The following is a 14,643-nucleotide window of genomic DNA, read 5'->3' on the forward strand; positions in this document are numbered from 1 at the left end:
TGGATGGATAACTCAGCCCTGCACTATCTCTGTTAATGAGATATGGTGACAGGAGTTAAACGGGTGGGTGTTAGTTTAAACACACCCCAAGGACATTTGTGGTGCAGCCTACACAAGGAGAACCTGGGCTACAAACCCACATTTTAGACTGAACAACATGGCTACATGCCTGTTCCCCTGCTACTCAGTACGGTCCGATTTATTCCTTTGGTTACCGGAGTCTCTACAACAAATGCAAATGTATTTTTCATACTTTTCATACTATATTATATTAATATATATAATAAATAATATTATATTATGTTTCACCCAAAAAATAAAAATAACAGGCATTTTAGGATTTGTAAAAACAACGTAGCACCACGCTATTATTGACTGACTTATGTCTATCATACCCAATTCTATGCTATGCTACAAAATTGCAAGCTTCTTGTGCAGCTCTATTTATCATTTACAGTAATGTCAAAAGATGAGCAAATGCTGTGGATTTATAATTAAACAAAAAACAAATGTGGTATTTTATACTTTAATATAGCATATTATCATAACATATCATGCTTAAGGTTTTCTGAATAGCCTTATAAAGTGTACACATCTTTTAATATATGCTCTAATGCCAATTGGTTTGATCATGGTATGATTCTTTTTAAATACTGTACAAAAATAGTATTTACACATCTTTACAATAATACCAGCACAATTTAAACCTTGTGAGATACTCCTTCATTTGAGGATGCTTGTATCCTAAATTGTTATGAATTGAATATATGACAGATTTGCATACAATAAATACATAAATAAATAAACAAACAGCTACGCAGCTTCTAAATTGTTATCATGACAAGAGCCCAAGCTCAAAAAGAATATCTTTTTTAATTAATTATTTTGCAATAGTTTAGTCCACGGTTTAACAAGGGGCGAACGAATAACTGTAGCCTACTGCTGATGCACATTAACCTGCTTAAAATGTCCTGTTATGGTTATCCAATCAGTTACCATTGTACCGCAAGAGAAAAGCGGAAAAATAACATTCCTCGCTTTTAGTGTCATTGGCTCAATTCGTATTGATTGAGGACGGTAGATTTAATTCCGGGGTCCCCTGGGTGCAATTTCAGTGAAGCGGGTAGAGAGGGAAATGAATGTGCTGCTAATGAGACCTGGCACATGTGCCCTTTAAATCCGCAGCAGGAATTCATATTTCATCTCAGTGGCCACTGGGTGACGTTGCTACGCTGCACTTAATAGATTCCGGTCAAAAGTTAACTTGCATTTAAATAATAAATAATTATTCAGACCCCAATACCTCTATGGTAAATTTTGAAAGTAAAATGTTGTGTGTTGTCACATCTCTGTAACAAGTAGGGTATAGACTTTACTTTTTCAATTGGTAAAATATTAAAAGCATATATGTTTCCCCTGTCGAATGATAATTCTGCGTTTTATATCCCTGTTCCCTTACAAAGATTTTGCTATTTATATTTAGTGTGGTTGTTTGAGCAACACACTACCTGTTCTCTTGCATACATATTATTCTTGTTAGTGCTTCAGCAAACTGTTCTCTTGTAACCTATATATAACAATATGCAACCGGTTCTTTTGCATACTTATTAGTGTGGTTGCTTTTAAGCTAGACATTCCATTCCAACATTATAATATTCAGTTTGTTTCAGAGCAGTTCGTTCATACAAGGCTTTTTGAAATTCCAAATGGCTTTTGAAATATTTAAAGTTTTTTGGGGGAAAAAATCTCATAGAGAATGAATGGGGAATGAAAAATAAAATGCAATGAATGGAGGCGATTGAGCCTTGTGAGGACTGAGTACATGCAATGATCTTTCAGTCAATTGGACACATAGGAATATTACATGTGATGTTATTTCAGCCAATAGGACACATAGAGAAAACAGAAAAGACATCACTTTGTGGTGAAGTGAACCACCAAGCTGAATAAAATTACCAAATACTTATAATAATGGTAATTTAACAATAATATCGCAACAGACAGGCATCATACCTCCATAAAACAAGGTTTTGTAAATTGGCATGGCAACATGAAAAGTGCATTTAGCTGCTGGTATTGTGAAGCCAATTGGCTGTGTTAATTTACATAACTACGCTGCGTTAATCTTTTGAAATTTAATAAATACTGCACCCGTGGCCAAAGAATGCTTAGCTATATGTAATGTGTTGCAGCTAAGATATTATCCAGATATAAATGCTTTTTATCTGCATGATTAACCTTAAGCTATTTCACCATTTGTGTTTTTATATTCTACACTAGGCTATTCATAAGCAGCTGTCTCCCTGTTGTAAGAAAATAGTTATTTGCTGTTTAAGGTGTATTACTGCAGAGAAATTATAGGCAAGATGTATCATTCTTACAATCTCCGGACCACTGCTTATTTTTACGAATTAATTGGCCTCATAGTGTATATTAATAATATTGTTGTAAGCCTATGCATATGAAAAAAGAAACAAAACACAAGTTTGTGACAAGCTTTATTTCTGTTAGACTATTTCCGTGCAGTTTTACAATAAATTATTGTGTCAATAAAAGACCTGTAACTTCATTTTACAAGCCTGGAACCTCATTGGAACTGTTCACTATCTACTAATTCAAATAAACATGTTACGAGAACAGAATTGGACCTGCTGTTTATGCATTGACTTGTTTCTCTTTATTTTGCGGGCTAATTGGCCACATACACTACATGGTCAAAAGTATGTGGACACCTGGCATCCAGTATCTCATTCAAAATTAAGGGCATTATTATGGAGGTGGACACCTTTTACTGCTATAACTCTTCTAGGAAGGCTTTATGCTAGATTTTGGAGCATTGCTGCAGGGAGTTGTTTCCATTCAGTGAAAAAAGCATTAGTGAGGTGATTTGGCGATTAAACCTGGCTCGCAGTAGGCTTTCCAATTGATCCCAAAGGTGTTGGATGGGGTTGAGGTCAGGGCTCTTTGCAGACCAGTCAAGTTCTTCCACACCATTCTCGACAAAACAATTTCAATATAGACATCTCTGTGTGCCCGGGGTCATTGTCATGCTGAAACAGGAAAGGGCCTTCCCCTTGTATGCTGTAGCAATAAGATTTGCTGTCACTGGAACTAAGGGGCCTAGCCTAAACCACGTAAGACAGCCCCAGACCAAGGTGTGTCCAGATACTTTTGGTCATATAGTGTATGTTCTGGCATTCTGCAGCACTGAATGTCATTGTACCTTAGGTAATTAATTTCAAACAATTCTGGCGCATGTTGTCATTCAGTTGGCTCCCTGTAATAAATGATGTATTTATCTCAGCATTTAAACTGATGATAGGCCATAAGAGAAAACTGAAGCCTCAATAGTTCAAACACAGACAAGCAAATTATAAAAGTAAACCATAGAGATCGGCTAGTGTTAATGAAAAGGAAGCATGCAGGGGGTGGGAGTGCATTTCTCTGTGTGCAGGGCCAATCGGTGTTATGATTTTAAAGACGTTTTCACAACATTGCTGCCGTTGAGAAAGTTGCCTTCTACTAACTTTTTAAGATTATTTTCTTTCTGCCTAAATTTCTCATAGGGTTTTAAGCGAGACATGCCATTCCAACTTCATAATATTCACCTTGGCTAAGAGTACGTTGTATAAAGCTTTATTTTGAGTGGTCTGCCATTTCTGTACAGCAGGCAATGGCTGAGATATTCAACACTTAATTTGAATGCTTTTTCTGGACTTATCGAAGTGGTAAAAAGACACAATTTTATAACAGCGCCACTATTTGATACAAAGTTGTTTACAAAGTCGCATTAGGTTGTAATGGCCATAAGGTTACACTGGTAAAGTTTCAAGTTGCTACAGCTCTCTAACTTTTTCATCTGGAAAAAAGCTAAATAATTACCAAAGCAATCACACTAAAGTTTATACATAAACTTCACATTCTAGTTTTTAATTTTAATTTTATTTACTTGGGAAGACTTCATATACAAGTAGCAATAATATGAATAGTGTGGAAACACACATATGATAAAATGTCGCAATAGTAGCAAACTTTCCAGAGAAAACTGAATAATTATATGTTAATTCCTAAAATAATTACAACATTGTTGCATTGTTATCTTGAGTGATGCTGAGAAAAGCATCCTAAGATGTGACTATTTTCTCCTATCTGCCACTTTACTTTTTAGCACTATATTAAGCAACTTTTATGATTGACTTACAGTAACTGACTTAGGATATTACTTGCAGCAGTATGAGGTTTTTATGCAATTGTTGCCCAACACATTGTGTATGTAAGAACATAATTACGTAATAGCGATTAATGATAAGAAAGGCCATACAGCTATGAGGATGTCATTCTGATTTTAATTGTCTGTGTGTGTGTGTGTGTATTTATGTTTAACAGTGGTCTATGAAGTTAAAAAATAACAGGTGGGCTTTGTACAGTATATCAAACTGTTATCCTGATAAGCTGCCAAACCAGTTGAAGTGAACTAAAGTGAACCACACACCACACGCAACATCATTACAAACAATAATAATTCCCCACTAGTAGTCACAGAGTTTACCCATTTATTTCTGTGACCATACACGCACGGGAAGAAAAAGATTGTCACTATGCAGTAGGATTTCCTAAGCTCTCAATATTTCAAAATAAAAGCTCTCAAAGATGCCACTGCTAAAACAAGTTTTGCTCATTTAATCAACAGGATTTATGCAAGTCCTGCAAGGGTTTGGCACATTGATTTCCGTCATAGCATGTGCACTTTAGTCATTAAAAAGATTGAGAACTGTGGTTCCTGGAGAAGGTTTGTTGAAACTCTATTGCCAATACATTCAGATGCAAAAGGTGCTTCCCATACTAAAATGTCTGCTTGTGTCTTCAAAATGTGCAATCTTCCAAATTTTGTGAAGTGACTAAACAAGCATTGAAAATAAAATTTGCATTGAAGCAGAGAATACCATTTTCCTGCTACAATAAAAATGCACTGAGACACATCTTCAAATAGGGCCAGTTGGATTTTTCATTGTTGGAGTAAATGCTACAATTGCTAATCACTCTATGTGTGATCGAAATATGTCATACAGATAAATGGCAGTTTAATGAATTGTATTCTAGTGCTTCCATTGTTTCCCCTGAAACTATATACTGTTTCCATGCTTAACATTTTAGACCAAACATCCTGGTCAGGGTCACAGGGGGTGCTGGAGCTTATCCCAGCATGCATTGGGCTGGGTTACACCCTGGACAGGTCGCCAATCTGACACAGGGCACACACTCCATTCACTCACACATTCATACCTATGGGCAATTCAGCGTCTCCAATCGGCCTACCTGCATGTCTTTGGACTGTGGGAGGAAACCTACAGAGACACCGGGAGAACATGCAAACTCCACACAGAAAGGCCCAGGCCGGGAGAGACCAACTGCTATGCTAACTGTTAACTGAAGATCATTTTAGACCATAAAACTTTTACATCGTTGTAACTTCACTTTTGTGAACATTATAGTACTTCTTGACATGGATTTCCATGTGATATGAATCACACTTAGTTTGAAAATTGACATGCTAATTATACGTTAGAAAATGTAGCTGCTGTTTGTTACATTATGTATAGTTAGAATGTGCTCTCCAAAGTAGTTACATTCTACCAATTTTTTCCAATCATGGTTTTCCACATAGACCGTAGGTTATCCATCATTAAAAATGTGACATCCTCCCTGCTAGGCCAGAGAGCTCAGCAGCTGTCAGTAGCAAGACAATGGCGTCATTTCCTGTATGTACTCAGCCTGCGGTCGAACGGCAACGAAGGGAGCAGTGGCGCAAGCAGAAGGGGAGGCGAGCATACGCCGCAAACAGCGCATTCCATCTACTGAGTGCTGAGCCGGAGGGGGATTCCCACGCAGTTGCGAAGAGGGGACGTGAAAAGAGAAAATGGTTTGCATAACGTGAACGAGGACCGCCGATTGACGGAGTAAAATTTTAGCCAGCTGTATGTATTGGGAAAGTTACATTTTTGGAGTTGCTGAGCGATATCACCAGGATGCTACGCTGGATACGGCAACAGCTGGTAAGCAGTCACGTCGCAACTGTCATTAATGTTGGCAACTGGCTAACCGACTCCGAAGTAAAATGGGTTTCTGCCACAAGTTTACGGAAAATAAATATTATATTGGAAGCCAGAAAACGGCAACGCATTAGTAACCTGAGCCGACACTACCTGTGGATAATGTATTTCTGCATTTAATGTATTTCTGCACTATTTCTTTTATTAGAACTTAGTTTGCGTAATGGCTAGCTGTGTTAGCTGGGTGAGCTGACCAGGTAGTGACCTGGAAATGGAAAAGTTATAGTAGTTACTTGTGTAGAAAAGTTGTAAATTACGCACAAGCGTATAAAGTAACAGCAGTTTAGCTTAATCGCTAACGTTAAGGCAACTTTAACGGCCGCTGGGTTATCCAAGAAAACAAGTCTGTTTAACGCTGAGTTTGGTGAAACGGTCCCTAAAGTCGTTAGACTAGATATAACGAAGCTACTTCATTCAGCTAACAGATCAGGCTACCTGTCAAGTGTGCTGAATATTTCTGGGTATATTTTTAAAGGTCATTTCTCGTTGACTCACAAGTGTACCACATATTTATAAAGTTCAACAGGTTTTTAAAAAAAGTACCACAGGTTTATAAAGTTCGATGTTATTATTTATTATTAGGCTACCTATCTTAGCTAGGTAACCTGCTAGTCAAGAACCAGACAAATGCCTTGTAGCGGGGTTACTTTAGTGTGGGAAGTAATTACTCAGCTTCAATGAATCTTACATTTTGAGAGCGGTCCAAGTGAGTCAGAAGTGCTAATCAGATTTATATTAAACAAGCCAATCAAAAGAGGCTACGATTCAATTACTTGGCAGCCTGACAGCGCTCCATTGAACTCTCGAGCACAGGGCCATATTGACACATCGGTATTTTTCACTGTTGGGGCAGTCCTCTTTCTCCCAAGGCCCCTTTTAAACCTTTGTCATGATATATTCGTTCTATATACAGAATGAACCGACCGGACCACGAGTACTGATGTAAAGCTAAAAGGGGACTTCTATTTACTAACGTGCTTAGATGGATGGCAGAAAGTTTAACTGGCTTTAGCATTTACCGCCATTTGAGTTGCGGGATTGATGGTACAAATGTCCCGCAACAACAGCAGCAGTAATAATAATAATAATAATAATAATAATAATAATAATAATAATAATAATACGAACGTAAACAAAACAGTGAGCGTTACGATAGCTAGATTTACTGAGCTGAAATGACCATATTTGTGTTCTTTCTAATAATGAAACGCTGTAGTTTTTATTTTGTATGTGTGTAACTGATCAAACAGTATTGTGAACATTAGGAACAGCTCCTCAAAATGAGTAACTATGAAATGATATGTACAATATTGTGGGCAGATATTTATTTAATGGCGTTAATTTATACCAGCCTGTAATAAAGCACACACTAAGCCAAAGCAGGCCAGTCAGGCTGGATATGCATATGAACTAGTCTAATTGATTTTTCCTCTTTCAAACCTGGTGTTGAAAGACTTATTCAACCCTCTTCACATCATTCTCATATTATCAGTCAAAGGCTGTCATCAGCTTCATCCAAAATGGGACCATTATTCTATGCCATTTCATATCTGAACAGCCTTGAATCTGTGTGATGGTTCATTTCATTTGAAGTGAAAACTGGGTCTGTAAAGTGAAAGGACAGATGCACATCTACGATACTGGAGACAAATCAGTGACATTTTCATTGTGACCTTAATGATGTGACTGGAAATTATTCCACTAATGCTTTTCATTTCTCTTTTTGCAAAGCTGTCTCAACACATTCCTGTTTTAAAGCATACCGATGACACAGGAAATGTCCTGTGCACAATGACTTTCAGGAGAACACACATGGGAAAAAATAGCTTTCAGATCTTGAGTATATCTTTATAGAGCTGACTCGCCTGTGGAAGAAATAGACCATTTGTTTGAAGCCTCCATGATAATAGATTAAGGCTGCCTGTAATTAGTTTTATTTTGCTGTCAAAAGTACACTTTTTGTGCTCCTGAAACAATATAGATGTGTTTTCATTGCGTTTGTGTGTAGTATATGCACGGTAGAGGTTGTACTGTACTGCAGTATGGGTGACAGGGCTGGGAAACTAACGTTTACTTGGAACATTTTACTTATGATTTAGAATGATTGGTGCTCCCGAACCAGAATTTCATGGCACACTGACTTTTCACTGGTGAAATTGCATTGTGTTTTCAAAGTGAATTTTAAGTGAAAATGCATTAAAGGGAACCTTCACAAAAAAAAAAAAAGAATAAACATGAGCCATAGAGAATGGTAATATTAAGAATATCTCTAATTTAGTTCCTGTTCAGAAATTATCAGTGCTTAAGAGACCTTTGTTTCCAAATACAACAGAACAATGCCCTTGGGGGTAGTTGGCACTTGGGTCCCTGTTTGCACTGCAGTATCCAGGGGTGTGGTTGTGTTGGTCGTTGATTTGCATTAATGTATGCAGATTCCATTGACTGCAAGCGTTTCCAGCGAGTGGGTGTGTCTAGGAAGCCACTGCAGGTGTTGTGAACTGGTGGAGTTTAGCAACGTGTTGAAGCTAACTCCACCTTCAAGGAACATTTTTTTGGATCCTAATATCCTATTAACTGGTGGAAGGAATCAGACCTCGCCATTCGCCAGTATGAACCAGAGTTCTCTACAGCAGAGATCCAGGACAGAGAGCAGTATGAAGCTTCGTCCGAAGACTGGTCGTGAAGCAGCAGCCGGAAACAGACTCAGCCTGATCGCTCTCTGTGGAAAGTGCAGCAGGACACCATCAGAGACAGAATGCGTCTGCTGAGTTTTCTGCTCGCTTTGTTCGCTTTGGACGTAGCCACCGCAATTTATCCTTGTTAAAGAAATGTTTTTAGCATACCTTTAAGGAAATTAATCATTGCATTTACTTAATAAAATTATGGACAGTGGTTGCCTGCCATATTGGTAAATGGACTGCATTCCTAGCGCTTTTATCCAAAGCGCTTTACAATTGATGCCTCTCATTCGCCACAGCAGTTAGGGGTTAGATGTCTTGCTCAAGGACACTTCGACACGCCCAGGGCGGGGTTTGAACCGGCAACCCTCCGACTGCCAGACAATCGGTCTTACCTCCTGAGCTATGTCGCCCCTATTATTATATTATTAGGTATATGCGATGTGAACTGATTGAGTAACTGTACAAGTACTCAATCAGTTGAAGTCACATATTAATAATACTGCGTACAACCACTGTCCATAATTTAATTAAGTAAATGCAATGATTACTTTTTTTGAGTGTACATATAACCGTGGCTCCATTATGAACCACATCGTATGTCATATTTCAGTGTATTTAAACCTAAAGACATTTTTTCTTGATTTGGCTCTGTACTCCACATTAGATTTGTAATCAAGCAACCAAACAATGTATAGGTGGTTAAAGTGCAGATTCTCAGCTTTTATTGAAGGGTATTGTATAGCCTACATTTTGGTTTGACCTTGTAGAAATTACAATGCTGTATAGCCTACATTGTCCCCCCATTTCAGGGCACAATAACGTTGGGTGAAATGGCTTCATATTTGTTTCTGATCAGTCAGATGTGTTCAGTAGCTTTTTTTTTTTCTTGTGCACAACATTAATATATCCCACACATTATGGTGCCCTAATATTGGGGGGCTATTTACAAAAAGTGATGTCATTTTCACATGAAACCAAACTGTATAAAAACACCTTTTAATAAAACCCGAGAATGCACTTTAAGCACAAGTGAATTGTATGATTACATTACATTACAGGCATTTAGCAGACACGCTTATCCAGAGCGACTTACACAACTTTTAAATAGCATTTTTACATTGTAGGCTATCCATTTATACAGCTGGATATAGGCTATACTGAAGCAATTTCGGTTAAGTACCTTGCTCAAGGGTACAACGGCAGTGTCCTACCCGGGAATCGAACCTGCAACCTTTCGGTTACAAGCCCAGTTCCTTACCCACAGTGCTACACTCCGTCCTCCCTGATTACAAAACTAAAATTGTTGAGCACAGAGCCAAATCAAGAAAACATATGTCTTCGTCCCAAAAATCATGGAGCTCACTGTGTATTGTTTCCTTTCCTCTGAATTTGAAAAGCCCGATTAAGGTCACGCCGCGTCGTTCATGACTGTCTCGGCTGTCAGCTCAGCAGAGCGCGGACCAGAATGCCCTCTCCTCCAAAGAGGTGATGTCAGAGAGGTGCTGCTTCTTATCGCCCTGCAGTCCACGAGTTGGGCCTCACACAGACGCGAGCCGGAAGGAGACGCTTCACGTGCAGCTCAAAAGACGAAAAACTTCCTCCCAAACTCTTGGCCGTGCTCGAGCCGACTGTGCGTCTTCCTCTAGGGCTGTCGGCCGGAGCTGGAACTAGCATGATCCGGATTCCGCACCAGACCGCGGGGCCCATCTAGGGTGTCTTTAAAAAAAAAAAAAAAAACATTATAGACCTCCAAACTTCAGAGGTCATGTGAAACTCTTCCTGGAAAAAAAATGTCTCACCTATCTATTGTTGTTGATATGACAGCCAATCAGCTGCAAGGCCGTGCAGGTTCCTTTATGATTATGTCATAGAAGCTGCATGTAGCTTGGGCGCTTGGGACAGAAATATGGCTCTGCAAATATGCTTACCTTGTCTCCGAGGTAACTTAACCATTGGAACACATGAAGGCAATATATTGTAATTGGGAATATTGTTTACTCAGTGTTACTGCAAGAAACAGCGGAAGTATCTGAGTGGCGATGGAATGAGTGTAATCTTACCCGGTGACACTGGAATGGGATTCATTTCATGTTCTCAGTTTTCTGACTCCAAAAATGTTCAAAGAAGTTAAATTGTTTTAACTTTTCCTCTGTGCTAACAGTTTAGCATAGAAGGGGACTGCAAGTGATCCGCCAGTAGTGTTTCTCTATACGGATCACTATCTACCGTAGGTAGTAGATGCAGACATGCCTCTGGCGTGTGTAGCCCGCATGGATACAGTTGCATGGTATCTTGCTACGGCACTAGTGTTTAGGCGAGTGACTACAGGGTGCAGATATCTTGAGTTCTATCCTTAAGTTAGGACCCTGAAACTGCTAGGTGTGCTGTGGTAACAATCAAAAAGGAATGGCAGGTTAAAGTGAATGTTGTTGTGTAATGCCGATAATAAACAAAAAAGAGTATGTTTAGTAAGATGGCTATACGCATATGCGTAGGAGGTCGTATTGTCCAGTCTCCCTGAACCATTGCCCTTTCCCCCTTATATATTCAGAGATCAAAGCAAAATACCAGGTAATCAAATAAAGATGCAACGACAACAAAACAGTACCTTAATGATCCTGCTTGTGCTATCTCTGCAAGCATGCCACAGCGGGTTAGCCTTTGTATCTGGCACCCCACCACCAAAGACACCAACTTGTTCCCCATGACATCGGTTTTCAACAATACAAAACATGATAACACTGCATTATGGAGAACCTAGGTTTTTACATAACGCCAATCTAGTTGGATGTTTTGTGACTGAGCGCTGTCTCTTTATCAGGCCCTGCTGACTCTCTGTCCACACAGTAAACAGAGTCTGTTTTCCTTTGGGCCCTCTTCTGTAAACCGCCCTACATTACCATAAAATGAACCATATGTTCCCCACTGTTTATGTACTTCAATTTACATGTCATTTTAGTAGAGATTTATTGTTTGTCTGTTTGTCTCCCTTTGGTTGTTTTTGTTGTTATGTCGTATTGCGAAAACGTTTTGCCAACATACAAATGCACCGTCAATTTTTCGACGATATTTTCAAAGTGAATTCTGTGGTCGTGCAGCAAATGGGCTCTTGCAGGGTTTTTGGGCTTTCGGTCAAAAAACACTTTCTGCTTCGCTCCGAATATAAGCTGTTCAGTTTATTGTGCCTCTTCCTTCTCTTTTCCAGGGCTTTGCCCCGCCCCATCTGAGTGACACAAGAACGGTTTACATTGCTAACAGGTTTCCCCAGCAGGACCATTATGTGCCACAGAGGTTTGCAGACAACAGAATCATTTCATCCAAGGTAAACCAGTTTGATGCACTTGTCCACTCTGTGTACAATACAGTAAACTGTTTATTTTCTTAAGCGAATCCCGTTATCCAGAGTGACGAGCGGCTTATACGTTCGAAAATTTTCATTCGTCGATTTGCGTCAATTTTTATTTGTCAGTTATCGGGGATATTTAACAATTGGTGTCACGTGTGCTGCTCAAGGGTACGACAGCTGTGCTGCACATGGGAATCAAACCTGCAATCTTTCAGTTAAAAGTCCCTTCCCCTAGCCAATATGCTACACTAACTGAGTAGCATTCAGCTGAAAACCAGCTTTGCGCACGGTGGCTTGTGAAACACGCATGAAAGAAATATCCGCCCTTTATAGTAAGGTACCCTGACCAATATGACTCTGAGAACTGATTTATTGTTAGCTTCTAATTTGGAAGTCATTCATCTAACCCCCCCCCCCCAAACCTGTCTCCCTTTTATCTCTTCCTTGCAGTACACCATCTGGAATTTTGTCCCGAAGAATCTATTCGAGCAGTTCAGAAGAATAGCCAACTTTTATTTCCTGATCATTTTTCTGGTCCAGGTACGTGCGCTGCCTCGAACCGCAGAGGGTCAGTGACGCAGTAGGCGGGCTTACGCACGTCCTTTCAGTCAGGACGTCCACAGCAGCGGTCCTGCGGTCGTCCTTTGGTTTCACTCTGAGAGAACTTGTTTTACTTCCACCCACTCGAAAAAATGCCCGAGCGGCCTTTGATCTCTCGCTCCACTCTGAAAAAAAGAAGTTAGGTTTTACGCGGGCATGCTGAGTAGTGATGTGCCTGTAAGACCTGGGTCAGATCCTCCATTTGAAAAAAATAACTCAACTGTTTATGTGCCAGTAAAATTGGAAAGCGTCTGCAATTTCCTGAGAAATTTCAGCACGACGGAAAGTATCGGTTAAAATCAAATCGATGTTTCCTTTAAAAAATGGCAGTGATGTGCTGGAATTTTACTGTCTGAATGGTTTGAAATAAAGTATTTGGCTGAAGTGTGGTGTGTGTGCAGGAAGGATGTGATATGTGTGGTGCTTGTGTCTTCCAGCTCATGGTAGACACACCTACTTCCCCTGTGACCAGTGGACTTCCTTTATTCTTTGTCATTGTTGTAACGGCTGTAAAGCAGGTAAGGGCTCTTTAATGTGAAGCTGTGTTCCTGTTTTTCACCTTTTTTCACCGTACAGATCTAAATCTAGGGCCCCTGAACAGAGATATCATTGTCATATTTGTTTCTGTTATATGAAACTGCTAAACAAAACATGGCTACGGGCAAAAATGTTGTTTTAACCTTCCCAGAATGTATGAATGAATTGTTATCTTCATTTGGGTGATGTACATTATTTAAACAAGGAGCAGATTCACAATATCAAGTGCGCAGATTGACTATGTTTGTTCCAATTGTTCCATTCAGAACACTGCCTGTAATAATAATAATAATAATAATAATAATAACAATCTATTATCATTTATTATTATAATACATTATTATGTATAATAATAATAATAATTCTTCTTATTATTATTATTATTCGTAATTGATTTCTACAGTACTTTTCAGTCTAACAGTAGACATATGGAAGTACGATACATTGATAATGTAGACAGTTAACATGATAAAATTCATGCATTCACCATGCCGGTTGTTTTTCTCACCACAGGGTTATGAGGATTGGCTACGGCACAAAGCGGACAACGAGGTCAATGGGGCCCCCGTGTTTGTGGTACGGAGTGGCAGCCTGGTGCACACCCGGTCCAAGAACATCCGAGTGAGTGACCCGGGGGTCCCACACATGAAAACACTAACGAAAGCCTGGCTTACACTTACAACCTCTCGGTTATTGACATTTAGGATTATGCCAGAAGGTTTACGACGATAAGATTTTACTGGCCCAAAATGTGCAATGTGCGAGAGGGATTGTTCAGCTGTTGTTAAAAAAGTAACGCTGCTGAGGTTTTTTTGCACAAAACTGGATCATAGAACTAAAAGCAATTTGAAAGGCCATTTCTGCTGAAGGAATGTCGGTTTGAGAATCTGGCAATGCCATGACACTTAATTTAATTATTGCGGCATTTAATAATGCCTTGATATTTCAGTGAGAAGTGATTGTGAATGTATGGAACGACAGTGAGCAATATTGAGTTTCAGGTTTCATGAAAATGAAAATGAGACACGACCATGTGTTTCTAAGCTGGATATGAACGTAACTGCAGTACAGCGGCGGTGTTTTTGGAGTTTCCATTTCGCCTTTAATTTGGAAGACGCTGCCCGTCTGTGGCACTGCCGTTCTTTCCCCGGCAGGTTGGGGATATCGTGAGGGTGGCCAAAGACGAGACGTTCCCCGCGGACCTGGTCCTTCTGTCGTCCGACAGGCCGGAGGGGACCTGCCACATCACCACCGCCAGCCTGGACGGAGAGACCAATCTGAAGGTTTGGATTTTTTTTTTTTGGCTTCGCCTTCCGAGCCTAAAAAACGGTATGCTTCTGTCTTCTGGTGGGGTTATCAAAACCAGTGG

The 14,643-nt window shown here is 39.6% G+C and overlaps 1 protein-coding gene across 3 annotated transcripts in view; it reads left to right on the forward strand.

The window, feature by feature from the left end:
• The first annotated feature begins 5,768 nt into the window (after positions 1-5,768).
• The window catches only part of LOC135256801 (phospholipid-transporting ATPase IF-like), a 43,105-nt gene continuing 34,230 nt past the window's right edge, over positions 5,769-14,643 (forward strand). For 2 of the 3 annotated variants that reach the window (XM_064338944.1, XM_064338945.1), the window contains exons 1-6: positions 5,769-6,053; positions 11,997-12,113; positions 12,588-12,677; positions 13,175-13,255; positions 13,788-13,895; positions 14,429-14,557. In XM_064338944.1, coding sequence (XP_064195014.1) covers positions 6,027-6,053; positions 11,997-12,113; positions 12,588-12,677; positions 13,175-13,255; positions 13,788-13,895; positions 14,429-14,557 — 552 coding nt within the window. In that variant the 5' untranslated portion in view covers positions 5,769-6,026. The remainder of the gene's footprint in view (positions 6,054-11,996; positions 12,114-12,587; positions 12,678-13,174; positions 13,256-13,787; positions 13,896-14,428; positions 14,558-14,643) is intronic. The other variant, XM_064338946.1, reaches the window with a different exon arrangement.

The sequence above is a fragment of the Anguilla rostrata genome, chromosome 6, assembly GCF_018555375.3.
Source record: "Anguilla rostrata isolate EN2019 chromosome 6, ASM1855537v3, whole genome shotgun sequence".
In the NCBI taxonomy this organism is placed as follows: domain Eukaryota; kingdom Metazoa; phylum Chordata; class Actinopteri; order Anguilliformes; family Anguillidae; genus Anguilla; species Anguilla rostrata.